Genomic DNA, 15786 nt, shown 5'->3' with positions numbered 1-15786 from the left:
CTCTCTGAGCAGAAGCAAAAATTACCTGCAGTTGAAGATTGATGTTGTATGTGTGGGATTGAGTGCATTATAATAGAGCTTTGACCTTTTTTTTCCACTTCATGGATCAGAGCTGAGTGTCGAAAGGCAGTAGAACTGGTTTTGTCATGTCTAAAATGCTCAGATTTCCTAATCGTGTTCAGTCAGATGTAGTTGGCTTCTTTAAATATCTACTTTGAACTCATTTCACTGTACTCTTTTTTTTTTTCTTCTTCTTTGCTTCCTTTTAAAAAGACAAAAGATTACATTGATGCAAATAGTTGAAAATCTTTCTCTTTTTATGTTTGAGAAACAAATGAGTTTATTTCTGGACAGGGGCTATAGGAATGTTTCTCCACACCCTCAAAAAGTACCTTACAGCGAGTGAATTTGTATTGTAAAGCTGTCATTTAAGTAGTCAAGTGAAATGGCTAATTTTTCTATAGTGCTGAGAGCTGTTATGATTAGTTCAAATATAATTGCCTTGACCAGAATATGTCCCTTCTACTCTTCTTTTTGGAGAAGAATGGTTTAGGAACTTTAATTGGAGATTCAGCTGCCCCATTTAGGTGGATGATAAAGTTTCACTGAAAGCTTAAAATCTGAGTCTTTAAATCATCTAATGTAATAATGTAAATACATTTTTGTTAAAACTTTTTGTCTTGCGCTTATCAAAGTTTATTTTCCCTTTGCATTGTTATTTCTCGCAGATTATCTTGATTGCAAGATGTAAAGCTTTGATAAAATTTGTTGTTTTGGAGCAGTACTCCAGCTCTGCTACCAAATGACCATTTATAATATTCCCTTGCAACATCTTACATGGCTTGATGACATGTTTTGTCTTTGAATGCTTCTGTAAAATACCTTGATGCTTTATTACATTTTTAAAGGCATGAAATGAATATTGGCTATTGGTATTGAAGATCAGCAAATCAAATGTTGTAACACTTCATGGTTGATGTATCAGTCTTCATGATATGCTCAGGTCCTTGGAAATGAATTTGGACCCATTTGTCTGACGTGGAGATGAATGCTACCTTCCCTTAACCTCCAACCTCCCCACCCCATACGCGTGCACGCACGTGTACACACATCCATCCATCCATCTAGCCCGCCCGCCCTGGACCTTTAGACAGTAGCAGCAGTCATTTGAGGATACCAATTCTCAATGAAATGCCAGATTACCGGGGAAACTAAACAACATCTTGGACAGAGTTGTTGGACTTCTGAGAGCAGTTGATGTTCCTGTGTGCTTTCCTAGGACCAGCACATAAGGCACAACAGAGCTGCTCAGGATGAATCTTGACACATGCAATGCCATCTGTCTCTCCAGATCTCCTTTTACAAAGGCACATTCGATAAGGTAGTTGACAGCAATCCCTTGCCCACCAAAGTCCCCTGAGGGCATGTGCAAAAGAGTGAAACTCTGGGAATGCAAGGAGGATCTGATTAGATTAGATTAGATTACTTACAGTGTGGAAACAGGCCCTTCGGCCCAACAAGTCCACACCGCCCCGCCGAAGCATAACCCACCCATACCCCTACATCTACATTTACCCCTTACCTAACACTATGGGCAATTTAGCATGGCCAATTCACCTGGCCTGCACATCTTTGGACTGTGGGAGGAAGCCGGAGCACCCGGAGGAAACCCACGCAGACACGGGGAGAACGTGCAAACTCCACACAGTCAGTCGCCTGAGGCGAGAATTGAACCCGGGTCTCAGGCGCTGTGAGGCAGCAGTGCTAACCACTGTGCCACCGTGCCGCCCATTTCTCATGAACTACATTTTGGTGCTTGTTTGTAAGTTCTGGAGATGAGGTGTCTGCCAAACGAGTTTTCTAGTCTGTATGGGAATGAATCCAACATGTTCCTTTTCTCACAGGGACTCGATCTCTGTGCTGATGACTGCTTGATGGACTTGTGGTCAAAGGTGTACACAAGGGTTAAGAGGTATAACATGACCCAGCTACTTGGAGCTGCCCTCCAATTTGTACACCCTTCAGGCCTTGGGCTAGTATACAGCCCAACAGCATTATGCAAGCAATCTCTTATCAACTGTAGGAATCAAAATGAAGCTCAATACTATCTTCACAAGTCTGCATTGTAATGAAAACGTGAGATTTTTACATGCATGACTATATAGTTTTTTTAAAAAGAATTTGGAGTCTAAACTAGTGGTATATGAGTGGTTGCTTTTGTGAAGGACTTTGTTAAAAAAAATTTAGACAGTCCTCCAGAAACTGCACCCTAATCTAGCGTATCCAAGGGCGGGTGACTAAAAGCTCTTGGAATGTTAATGGGAGATTGTTTGTTTATATTGTGGGATTTGTGATAAGGAGTAAATATTGAAAGCTATTACTTACTTTTTTGGTTTAGAACAGTCACTGATTGATTATTAGCTTAGAAAACCCAAGGATGGAGGTTTTTAAGGGGACCTGACTTGGTTCAGATGCAAATGTAGTTTTTCTCCGAGAAAGGAGTAGAAGGGTGGTTCAGGACCAGTTCAATTACCTTGGTGTCAAAGCTTTTAACTTGTAAAACTTCCAAAGCAAGAATGTTTGCAGGTTATTAAAAGGCTGAGAAACTCCTAAGCTTTCAGTTTTGTGAGTGTTCATGTAAGGCAACTTCACAGTTCACAGGACAGGGGAGAAGCATTTAGGTCAGAGGGGAAAATTTGATACAGAAGACTAATTTCTTTTGAATGTGAAGTGCTGTAAAGTGACACTGTTCAGGAACCAATGCAACTTTGTTTTGTCATATGCTTTAAGATTTTTCATATTATATTTGGATAGTTTTTTGAATAATAAACTTATGTTGTTTTTACATTAAATCTCAGCCTTGTGTGCATGGGTTTCAGTGAATGACCACCGCAGTAACACAAAAAAAATTCATTGTGTTAGATTTTATTCTGGGATATGACTTATTCAGTAGTTACACAACTAAACGAACATCAGCTGGTGTCATAACATAAGGTGTAAATGTGGTGTTGCCAAATTGGCCAAATCTTAGAGTTTTGACTGCATGAATTTGTTGTGGTGACTAACTAGGTCACTTGCCTGACTCTTTCTCCATTTCTGTGACAGAATTGGATGTCGAGTTCAATTAATTTTATGTAGAAAACTCTCTGCCCAATTTCATGTGATTTAAAATGTCCTCTGAATACACCTAAGGCCCGCATGGGTATATTTCCTGCTGAAGTTGAACATCCCTGCTTGCTGTATAAATTTGTAATTGGGATCATGCCATTCTAATAAACAAGTAAACCTTCTCTCAGTTGCCCCCTACTCCCTTTTTCCCCCACTGTTAATGGTTGTGCCTTTAGCCATCTAGATCCTTAGCTCTTCAATTCCCTCCCTAAATTTCTCTCACTCTCTCACTCTCTCACTCTCTCACTCTCTCACTCTCTCACTCTCTCACTCTCTCACTCTCTCACTCTCTCACTCTCTCTTCAAAGATGCTTTTTCGAATCCATCTGAGATTGCCTGCCTTCTATGACTTTTTTTCGCTTGTAAAACACTTGCTTTTTGTATTTAGGGCCTCTCTTACTCCTCTCCTGACTCCTCAAGCCCTGTCCATCATTTCCAAGGCACAGAGCAGGAGTGTGATGGAATCTGCTTGCCTGGGGCAGTACAGCTCCAACAACAATCCATAAAATGTAACACCTCCCAGAACAAAACAGAAGCTGTTTGAATGGCTCCGATCCACCACCTTCACAATCCACTTCATCCATCATTCATGTTTGGTGCACACTGTTGCTACTATCTACAAAATGCAATGCTGCTACTCACTAAGACTACTCAAACAGTACATTCTAAACTCTCCACTTCTACCACCTAGACACATGAAGGCAGCAGATGCACAGGGGCACCTCCTACAAGTTCCTCCAAACCATGCATCATTATTATGTGAAACTATCTTTACCATTTGCTATGGTGTAGTTAGCATTGTTACCTGAGAGTCAGGAATCCGGGTGCGATTCCAGTTTCTGACTGTGTGGAGTTTGCACATTCTCACCATGTCTGTGTGGGTTTCCTCCAGGTGTTCCAGTACCCCCCTCCCCCCCCACCCAGCCTAAAGGTGTGAAGTTGACATTTGGTCATGATAAATTGCCTATAGTGTGCAGGCTGGGTGGATTAGCCATGAGGAATAGAGTTGCAGAGATTAGGGTGGGTCTGGGTGGGATGCTCTTCGGAGGGACTGTTTCCATATTTCAGGATTTTATGATTCTACATATTGTTGTTCCTTCTCTCAGACCTCTGTGGGGTGGGGGGGGGGTCTCTCCATAACAGCACTGTGGCTGTCCCTGTACCCCAATGACTGTAGTAGGTGGTTTGTTACTAGCTTAAGAGCAGTTGGAATGGGAAATTAATGTTGGTTATAGGGTGCACCCAACCCATGTATGAAATTTGTTAAAAACCTACATTACAGGTGGAGGCTGTAGAAATATATATTGTTGGTGCACATCTATTATTTCCAAAACAGTTCCCAATAAGGGGTTATAATGCCTGCCTGGAGGTCCGTTGGACTGAGATTTGCAAATACCTATTGTCCGCAATTTGAGTTGATTTGGCTTCATGAAGGCTGATCTCTGCACAAACCTCTCACTGACCATAATTCCCCACAAACTGCAGAACACCCTTTTGCCTCAAGCAGTTAGCATCGCTGATGGGCTAAACTGATCTGAATAGATCCTGTAAGATTGGCCTGCTGCTGAGAGGATGCATGTCTACAATATGAATAAACTGTGAAAATCTTCGACTCTTGCTTATCTGATTTTACAATCCTGTTTCTCAGCTTTTATTGTCTTGAGTCTTTTAGCATGAGTTTGAAAAGAAAATGATTGAGAAACAACATGCGTAGGACTATACTCAGTTTTAGCAACATTATTTCCTTTGGCTCAGAGATGGACCTGCAGGTTGTGTAAATATTAACGTGGAAAAGTCTTCCTTTATAAAAAAACGCTTTCTTGTTCTTGGTTAAATGACGTCACTCTCAAGCCTCTGCTAGTTTGAAGTAGTTTTGTAAGAAGAATTAATTGGTCAAATGAGCACACACTTTTTTTGTAGACTACCCAATTTTGTCTTGTGTGAATCAAATTTTCTTAGTCTTTAAAACTAGTGTTAAAACATTTTTTTTTTATCATGCACAGACAGCAACGAGTGATTATGTCCCTGATTTTGAATGTAGATTTGTCCTAAATATACATGCAAAGAGCCTTTCTGTGTTTAAAGCATTTTAGGTCCTACCACATGCATGTTTTAAATGGTAAATCATTTAACTCCCTCGTTACATTGTGCACCAATAAAGTTAGGAAACAGTTCAATGTTTTAATGTTCTTTTCAATGATTTTAGAATTGGGAAATTTACAGTTTTGTGGGCAAGACACTCCTAGTTAATTGTGATTTGCCATAACAAAAGAAGCATTGTCAATGAATCTGTAGCAAGTTTCCATTCAAATCAATTACATTTTGAGTGCAAGAAACACGGTTTGTTGTGTTCTGTTCTAAGGCTAGACTCTGCGAGTTGTTCAAAAATTTTAAAAAAGTAGATAAGTTTAGATGACCAGAGTTGAGCTTTGGAAAACCAGAGCAATGTCAAGTGGAATTTGCCCCTGGAATGCCAATAACTCTTAAGCAATAATGTTTGGCACAGTTGCTACTTTGTTTCCATTTTCTTCTTTGCTTCAGCCATTATCACTGTTAAACATTTTCCACCCAATTTACTGGTTATTCTTGCAGATGTTAATAAACCACTATGTCCAACAGATCTGATCTTCGGTTTTCTTGCTAACGTTTGCATCTGCAGAAAACCCCCAGAAAACTGCTGGTTTATACATGCAAAAGAACCAAGAGATATGTGTACATCAGTGAAAATGTGCAAAATAAATATACAGGGATAATTATCATGGCTGGGAGGAAAGGCTGAACCAGTTGGAATCCTTAAAGAGAAGGCTGAGTCGTGACCTTTTTTTGATGTCTTTAAACTGTAAAGCTCAATAGAATAGATGTAGAAATGGTTCCAATTTTCTGGGGAGTTCAAAATTAGATCATAATTATAAGATGGAATTTATTGATAGTTAGGAATAAGCATAGCTACATCATCACCACTTGGTAGCAAGCACCACATTTGTCTCTGGACCAACAGCATTGATGTATTGTGAGGGTGTACTAGCTGAAGTACCCTAATGAGAACCTGGGAGGTTTTGATGGTAGATAAAGCAACTAAAAGGAGGCTGATGTAAAACATAAATCTATTGGCAGAAAGGCCTGCACCGGTGCAGTAGATTTGACCTAATAGATAATTAGTTCCTGATAACCAGAAACGTTGCATTTCCTGATTTCACAGGACTCTTGAAAGCAAAGTTTAGCAGTTGTTACCATCTTTTAAAACTGTTTCTAGAAAGCTTGCCAATATTTGTGTGCAGCGGAGCTTTCTGGTCTTCACAAATTTATCACTGTGATAGTGAGTGGAAGTCTGCCTCTCAGTAAAGAAGCAGACAACCTCTGTATTCAGATCAGTAAAAGCTAGTGAACTAGTACAAATGCTAATCTGGAAAGGTTTGTGGAATTTTGAACTTCATCTCTAGACTGGATTATAAAGCAAGGAAGTAACACTTCAGTTACAGAATACACTGCAGTTATCTGTACACCAGTTTGGTTTCAATTTACTGAACTTCCAGAAGGAATTTCACAGAAGGGGTGACATAGTGGCTCAGTGTTAGCACCGTTACCTCACAGCACCAGGAACTCCGGTTTGATTCCTGCCTCTGGTGACTGTCTGTGTGGTGTTTGCACATTCTCCCCATGTCGCGTGGGTTTCATCCAGGTGCTCCGGTTTCCTCCCACAATCCAAAGATAGACAGGTTAGGTGGATTGGCCATGCTAAATTGCCCGTAGTGTTAATTGCATTAATCAGAGGTAAATATAGGATGGGGGAATAGGTCTGGGTGGTTTACTCTTCGGAGGGTTGGTCTGGACATGTTGGGCCGAAGGGCCTGTTTACATATTGTAGAGAATCTAATCTAAGGATAGTCCAGGTTGTAGCACAGATTTGTTGGGATGAAGCTAGAGTTTAAAGGGGTAATTTGGGGCAGGTTGTATAAACCTGATAAGTGTATCCTTCAGTTAAGGTTTAGGTGTTGATCTAATCAAGGAGCTTAATTATTTGCAGATTTGATCAGCAGTTTGAGAGAGTTTCATCTGGTAGAAGAATCCAGAACAAAGTGCAATCTAACAGAAACAGGCCATTTAGGAATGAAATTGGGAAGCAGGTTTTCATGGTGGTGCAAATCTGGAACTTACCTGAAATAAAGACCAGTTCTTAGTTCAGATGGAGCTTCCAAGACTCTGATTTTTTTTTTGACATCTGGGTCTTTAATACAACACAGGTTGATGGCCAGTTTTATAATTTGTCCAATTTTCTTTCCACTACAAATGAGGTGTCTATGTAGTATTTTGTATGTAGCCTAAGACTAATTTATCAGTATAATCCATTACGATATAAATATAAATCAGTCCGAATTAAATGGAAACAGACAATACTGGAAGTGTTTGGGCCAGGCAGCGTCTGTTGAGAGCAGAGCAGGGTTAATGTTTCAGTTCACTGACCCTTCACTAGGTCATTGACTTAAAATGTTAAGTGAGACTTGTTGAGTATTGATGAAATCTTGTTTTTATTCCCAGAGTTCACGTTGTTTTTAAAATGAAGGTTTGTTTGTGTTGTCTTAAATTGGGCAAACCAGTAATTGTAAATTGCTACTGAATTGAGAGGAGTTGCAGTTTGCAGTAGGACCCCATTAGAAACTTGCTATTTGACACACCCCCAGTTGACAACAGAAACAAAGGCAGTCGGACAACATAGAGACATGGAGTCATAGGGGTCTGCAGCACAAAGAAAAGGCTCTTCAGCCCATCAGGTCTGTGTTGTTCAAAACAAGGATTTAATCATTTTCCAGCACTTGGCCTATTGGCTTGGATGCCTCAATATTGCACGTGCACCCCTAACAACTTAAATGTTGAGAGGGATTCTACCTCAAACAGCTGTACAGGCAGTGAGTTCCAGATTCCCACCACCATCTGGGTGAAAATGTTTCCCACCTCCCCTGTTTTTTTTTTAAAAAAAAATCTCCTGTCCCTTTGATCATTCAGAACTCTGGGGCATAGGCTTAAGTAAAGTTTGCATATTATAGATAAACCCACAATCCTGTATATGTAAATCAGTTTTAAAATACCTGAACTCACATTTTCTACACTCCTCACTCCATAATGGAGAGGTTCCAGCTTCTGGTTCTTGACTAGGAAGTTTAGGCTGAGGGTTTGAGATGGTTGATATTGGCGACTTGCTTGATTCGCAGCAATAGTGTTGGTTGGTCTCAGGTCACTGCTCAGTGGTGGAGACTGCTGCTAGGTTCAAGACTCCGTGAAGCAGCCATGGGCAGTAACCAGTGTCCTGGAGACTGAGACTGAGACTAAGACTTCAGGTGGACATAATTGAATAGGAGCAGTCGCAACCCATAGTTTGGGAATTTCTGGCATCACTTATGCAGCTCAGAAATAGGTCCTTGGACTATCTGGTAAATGTATGGAGCATAACAGACTAACATGACTCCTATTATTCTATAACGACTCAAATCACAGCATCATTTCCATCTCTTTCTCCTTTCATTGTGTACCCTTTTTTTAATATACTGCTTTTAAATGTGTTGAAAATGAGTGATGCCATTGATTTCGTGCACAACATTGTCTATGTAGCAGCGTTGATACAGTGTAAGATTCTTAGTCATTGGCGCATTAACGAACACAAGTTGATCCAGTCGTGGTATTAAGGTGAGACATGAAATGTGTAAAAGCTTAGTCAAAGACCAGAGGTTTTTAGAGAATCTTGAAAGGAGGAGAAAGAGACAGTAAAACAGGGCTTGACAGTTGAAAGTACAGCCATCAAATGGCTGGACTGTGCAGATTACATCACCCAAGAGGTTGGAATGGGAGGAACATAAATCTTTGAGAGTCATTGGGCTGATTTAGAGATGGGAGAGAGGGGCAAGGGATTCAAAAACAATAATAATAATAATAATAATAATTTTAAACTTGGTGTTGTTGGACCCAGAGCCAATAAAGGTTAGTGAGAAACAGGCCTTGCCTCTAGCTGACCTTGTGAACCATTGAACTAGAAATCAAACTGAAACAGTCAGCAGAATCATTAGATCTTGGCTGTGCACCAGAAATGCCCATGTTTGAGAGCTGTGGACTTGGTTTTCATGATGAATGTGAAAGTACATACAAGCTTGGCTTGTAAACGTTCACTGTATGTACAAGACTGATTTAATTTGCAGGAAAATAGCTTGCATTTATATAGCACCTTTTCCTGATTTTAGGACTTCCCAACGCACGTTGCAGACAATCTAAGTGCAGTCATCATTGTAATGTAGGAAACGTGGTAGTCAGTTTACATACAGCAGTGTTCCATAAGGAGAGCTAACCAATGGGTTGCTGTTATCTTGGTGTGAGATTGGGGGTAAATTTTGTTTGAAAACTGGGATAAGTAATTGTCCTTTTTAATAGTGCTGTGATCTTTTTATCTCCTGGAGTGGAAGCAGCTCATCACAATTAGACATGCTGTCTTTGAGTAGCTTTTGCACTGTAAACTACCTTGGAATAGCAACATGAACGATGTTCTCAATCCTGCATTTTTACAAGAAAACTTTCCTATCTTAACATTAATATGCCTTATTAATATGTTAAATATGCTCTAATGTTAGAAAATTAGTTCTTCAAAGTATTTTGTAACAACTAGTCCCAATATTTGATTTATTTATTGTCAGCGTGTATCTTCATTTACACAACGTTTTTGACCATATTTTCTAAGTTTCGCCGCTCTCTGGCACCATCTTAAAACACAAAAATAAACCAACACGTGGAATATAAAGGCAGGAAAATGAAATAAAAGAAACATCCATCCTCACAGTCCTCCTTGTTAAGTGCTCAGTCATGGGCCTGATAGCCAGGGATGAATCCCTTTGCTGCACTCCTGCTGCTGGAACAAAAGTTGCTGCATTTGGCACCATCTCTCCTCCACCAATACACTTGTCTCGTTGGACCTCACCAATGCAGATGCCACCAATTGCAGCTGGGCACCGAACCAACCCTGACTTGACTTGACTTTGCCAATGCCACTGGAGAAACCACTAGACTCGAAAGATAATGAGAAAATCGGCGTTTTGGAGTTTGTGACTTCCCAATGTTAGTCTGAAGGAGCATTCAAAATGTTCAGGGATGCAAGTAAATTTGTTCCGAGTGGCTCAAAATGCTGAACAAAGTCAAAGGGGGTGAGCAGTTAATGAAAAGTTGTGCCCAGAAAGTTGACAGAATTGATGAGCTGCGACTCCAATCACAGGCTGTTTTTCTTTCATGTTCACTCTGAGCTGCAGACAGAGGAGAGAGCTAGGCTGGTATTGAAGGAACAAAAATAAGTTAGGAAGGGAAGTGGTTTTGATGAATGAGTCACCAAGATTGATTTTTGCCAAGATAGGATAGGAGTCTTTGTGAGTTGGGTTACCGAGTCTTTAAAATGTCTTTTGGTTGGGGGGGGGGGGGAACAGCCAACTGCTGGGTACTAGATGTGGGGGAAGGATAGAAAAAGGAGCAGTTCTGGCTTTATATTGGGTCAGGAGAAGATGCCTTAAGTATTCTGCGCAAGGTATGGGGCAGTGTGTTATGTTGGGTTGTAGGTGCATGGCTTCCTCCATGGCAGAGGTAGCAGCTGCAAGGGCAATGAGAGGATGAGGGTGCGAATTAGACTAACGAGAATCAGACTCCAGGTGGGTGGGGGTCAAAAAGTGTGGTGCTGGAAAAGCACAGCAGCAGAGGAGCAGGAGAGTCAAAGTTTTGAGCATGAGCTCTTCAAGTGGGTGGGCATGAGAAGTGGGCTCCAGGTGGAGATGGGTAGTTGAGAAGCAGGCTGGGTGATATTGTGGAGTGACCAGTGGTGGGCACTAGAAGGAGGCTTGCAAAAGAAAGAACATACTTCCTTTATACCCGTTGGTAAAGGAATACTCAGCTACTGGAGACCAGGAAGCCTTGAAGTGACTGGCTAATAAATTCCTTGAAAATATATGTTGAATCTCTCTATTAAAGGCTGCTTAAGTTCAAGAACTACTACGTGGGAGTATACGCAATGGATGCTGTTGTTATGAACAGTGGGTCAATGGTGAAATTTTAAATTTTGAGATTGAAATCTGAGATGCAAATGGTGAAAATGTTTCAGCTGTGTCTGTGATGGGAATACGTTCTCTTTGAGGTAAAAACAATGACTGCAGATGCTGGAAACCAGATTCTGGATTAGTGGTGCTGGAAGAGCACAGCAGTTCAGGCAGCATCCAAGTAGCTTCGAAATCGACGTTTCGGACAAAAGCCCTTCATCGGGAAGCCCTGATGAAGCGCTTATGCCCGAAACGTCGATTTCGAAGCTACTTGGATGCAGCCTGAACTGCTGTGCTCTTCCAGCACCACTAATCCAGAATACGTTCTCTTTGATCATGCCAATCTGTGGATGGTGTGTTTTAAGGAATGGCTCTGTAGAAGTATGCCCATTACTTTAGGAAATGAGCTGTTAATTTATGTCTGCAAGCTTGTGCCAATTCAATTGCACAATATAGGAAATTTAACTACTGATTCAGTATAGCAACTATAGCTGTGGTAACATAATCCCCATTTTCCCCAACCCGACTGCACACCTCTCAAACATTTCCAAATATGCACATACTATCCACAATCTTCTGATGAAGGAAGAAATCCCACTCCCAAGACTTGAGCATACTGTATTGATTTTAATGATTTAAAGTAGCGGACTGGCAGCTGGTGGAAGTTCCATCAAAATTACCCACAGTTGTTTCACTTGAGACTTCCTTAGTCTTGATCTTTCTTAAATAGCTTAGTCTAGTTTCAAACCGAAGGCCTTGAGGTAAAAGTGGAATGTGCAAATATCAACCTAAATTTTTTCACTGTAGATGCTCTCTTTTTTTTTTTAACTTATAGCCTGCTCTAGTTTGAATGTGGTTTCTTTGCAAACTTTCTTTTGAAAGTAGAAGATAAGCCAGCAAGATATTTTTAACTCAGTACCACGCTTAGTGATCATTGTTTGATATAAAACATTGACTGTCTGTGTCCTGTGATTTCACTTTCCCTAATAAGCAGTCAAAAAGAAGATTCATGATGTGTTGCAGAATGAGAGAAGTGAATAAATTTAATGGGAGCTTAGTAGCTGAATTGAAGAATTTGCGAGGCCAATTAGTTGAGATTGATGGGAGATGTCAGAGGCAACTTTGCTTTGAGTTAAATTTATCTATTGCAATCCACTGCGCACTAATTAACTAGTTCAAGAAAGTGTTTTTGGTAAAAAGAATTTATATACCGCTTTTTAGTTCATGGGACAACTCTATTTCACAGCCTATTTAATTGCTTTAAGTGTTGTCACTTCTATTTGCACACAGCAAGTTGCAAGAAACTGCAGTGTGATCGGTGAATGGAATGAAGAACATGCATTTACATAATTTCAAGACCCCAGGAAGTTTCAAAGAAATTCACAGCCAACAAAGTACTATTTAAAATGCAGCAACTGTTATGATGCAGCAAAGTCGACACAACAAGATGTAAAAAGCAATTAACAATGAAACTACCAATTTAACATGTTAAAGCACAGACGTTGACAGAACAGGACTTCTGATTTATTTTTAAGAAGTTTTGTAATAACCTTTTTAAGGAAAGTTGGAAGTAATCCTACCTCCACTTTACCAATCCCCCTCCTTTGGTGGCTAGGGCACTTCCACTGTAGCATTGACAAGGTCAGACCAATATAAAATGGTTGTTTTTTTTAAGCTTGACTCTACAGTGCTGTTTGGACCGAGCTGCTTTATATAAATGCCTCCAAGCTCTTGGTGGAAACAGCTGGACAGGTTGGAGTACTACAAAATACAGATATCTATTTTTGAATGAGTCATTTAACTTTGTTTGAAATGATAACTGATGCCTAATTCTTAGTGAGTCTATTATTTTAAACTACTTCTATACTTAAGACTGCAGAACTGCTAATTCAGTGTTTCCGCGAACTTTCATTGACAAAATGTAAGATTTGGTAGAACTGAAACCACAAAATTAAATCCCAGTGAACACTTAACTGCTCCCTTTCCCAATGCAATTTGGTAAAAAATGGTAACCATAGTGATACAAAATCTGAATAATTCCTGTACAATGATTTTGAACATGAAGCAAAGGCAGTGCACCATTCAGGGAATTGAGAATATCGGATCTGTTATGTTAATACTGGATAATATTCAATACATGTATGTTTATGGAAAATGAGGACTACCCTGTTAGCTACAAATTATGCACTCACTCTCTAGCTCTATCAAGCTTAATAAAACTCTGATCTTGCTATGGTGAAGTGTTGTTTGAAGCCTAACCAAATGTTCCACAACACTGGTTATTCTTAATGGGTTAGAGTAAGGAATTGAAAATGTACTTGTTATTAATTAAAGTTTTCTATTGTTCTGAATTGTTTAAATGTATTTTAGATAATGGGAAAATGAAATTGCATTAAAAGATCTGTACATTTCCAAGGTGGATTATTGTGCTAATTGCTTTTAATAACCTGCGTGCATCCTGCCAAATGAAAATTATCTCGGAAGAATAAAATATTCAAATTAGAGTAAATTAGCTCTGCTATAATTAGCAATTCACAGTAATAAAACACTAACTATTAAATGATCAACATTGTTAACTCTTGTTTGCCTCAAGCACTGATGTATTCGTTTTATTTACCCTAGGAGATGGAATTCCCAAAGAAAGTAGTCCTTTCATCAATAGTACAGACATTGACAAAGGAACCATGTACGAAGGAAAAAACTTGGCACTTTTTGAGGTAAATGTGTCTTTTTTCCTGCATAGTCGATTTAATGTAAAGGACAACAACTTACATTTATATAGTACTAAGAGTGGTGCAGGAAACTGGCATCAGTATTGGAACAGGAGGCATCTGAACCGTTGGGATGGTTGCCACCTGAACTGAGCTGCAGCCAGTATTCTAGTGAAAAGAGTAAATAGGGTGGTCACCAGGATTTTAAACTAGGAAAGGGTGGGGGGGAAAAAGGGGAAGGGTCAAACTCCAAGAAGTATAATGACCAATGTGAAGCAAAGCTGCAGGTTAACAACAGGGGGGTGGATTCTGCATTGAAAAATATGTAAAGAAAGGAGGACTCAGGTGAAGTTTTTAAAGTCTCCAGCACACAAAATAGGACAGTGTGTTTGGAAAAGGTCAGGAATCAAAATTCAAACACTAGATAAATGAATAACAATGAGATGAGGGACGGTTAATACAGGACTGAAGATGTTATATCTGAATGCACGCAGCATAAACAATAAGGTAAATGAGCTGGTAGGTATGAAGTGGTGGGCATCATGGGAGACATGGTTGCAAGGGGTTCAGGACTGGGAGCTAAATATCCAAGAAAGTGTGTCCTATCGAAAAAACAGGCAGGTAGGCAGAGGGGTGGAGTTGCTTCTTTAGTAGTAAAAAAAATGAAACTCAATCAATAGCAATAAAGGAAGTACAGGCAGATGATGAAGAATCTGTGCAGGTAGAGTGGAGGAACTGCAAAGATGGTAAAACCATAATGGGAGTTGTCTGCAGGCCTCCAAACTGAGTAGTCAGGATTTGGGGCAAAAGATAGAGCAAGAGATAGGAAAGGCTTGTAAGACAGGTAAGATTACAGTGATCATGGGGGATTTCAATATGCCGGTAGACTGGGTAAATCAAGGTTGGTAGTGGATTGCAAGTAAAGGGATTTGTGGAATGACTTTGAGATGGCTTTTTGGAGCAGCTCATTGTGGAGCCCACTAGGGAACCGGCAATACTGGATTTATTGTGCAATAAAGCAGACTTGATAAGGGAGCTTAAGGTGAAGGAGCCATTGGGAGGCCGTCGCTATAATATGATAGAATTTACTCTGCAATTTGAAAAGGAGAAGATGGAATCAGATGTAACTGTATTACATTTGAATAAAGGGGACTACAGAGGCATGAGGGAGGAGCTGGCCAAAATTGACTGGGACAGGAGCCTAGCAGGAAAGACATTGGAACAGCAATGGCAGAAGTTTCTGAGAGACGCAGCAAAAATTCATCCTGAGGGAAAAGAACACAACCAAAGGGAGGTTGAGGCAACCATGGCTGACCCGGGAAGTTAGGGACAGCATAAGAGCAAAAAAGAAAACATATAATGTGGCAAAGGGCAGTGGGAAGCCAGAGGATTGGGAAACTTGCAAAGACCAACAGAGGACAACGATGAAAGAAATAAGGAGGGAGAAGATTAAATATGACAGTAAGCTAGCCAGTAATATTAGGAAAGATTGCAAGAGTTTCTTTGGATATATTAAGGGCAAAAGAGAGGCAAATGTGGATATTGGGCTGCTGGAAAGTGATGCTGGCGAGCTGGTAATGGGGAACAAAGAAATGGCCGAGGAACTGAATGAGTGCTTTACGTCAGTCTTCATGGTGGAAGACACAACTAATATCCCAAAGATTCAAGTGGGTTGGAGGACAGAAATGAGTACGGTGGCCATTGCCAAGGAGAAGGTGCTTGAAAAACTGAAAGGTCTGGAAGTCGACAAATCATTTGGACCAGATGGGCTACACCCTAGGTTTCGGAAGGAGATAGTGGAGCCTTTAGTAGTGATCTTTCTGGTATCACTGGAGTCAGGGAGGGTCCCAGAGGAC

At 40.3% G+C, this 15786-nt stretch overlaps 1 protein-coding gene across 7 annotated transcripts in view; it reads left to right on the top strand.

Moving 5' to 3' along the window:
- LOC140464936 (solute carrier family 12 member 7-like) overlaps positions 1-15786 on the top strand; it is a 254371-nt gene that overhangs the window by 153518 nt on the left and 85067 nt on the right. For all 7 annotated transcript variants that reach the window (XR_011955023.1, XM_072560589.1, XM_072560587.1 and 4 more), the window contains exon 2: positions 13842-13936. Coding sequence is in view for 6 of the 7 variants with exons in the window: in XM_072560589.1 (XP_072416690.1) it covers positions 13842-13936 (95 nt within the window). In the remaining variant the exon portion in view is untranslated. The remainder of the gene's footprint in view (positions 1-13841; positions 13937-15786) is intronic.

The sequence above is a fragment of the Chiloscyllium punctatum genome, chromosome 41 (assembly GCF_047496795.1).
Source record: "Chiloscyllium punctatum isolate Juve2018m chromosome 41, sChiPun1.3, whole genome shotgun sequence".
Lineage (NCBI taxonomy): Eukaryota > Metazoa > Chordata > Chondrichthyes > Orectolobiformes > Hemiscylliidae > Chiloscyllium > Chiloscyllium punctatum.
The sequence above is the reverse complement of the archived record's forward strand: the minus strand, read 5'-3'. Positions and strand labels throughout refer to the sequence as shown.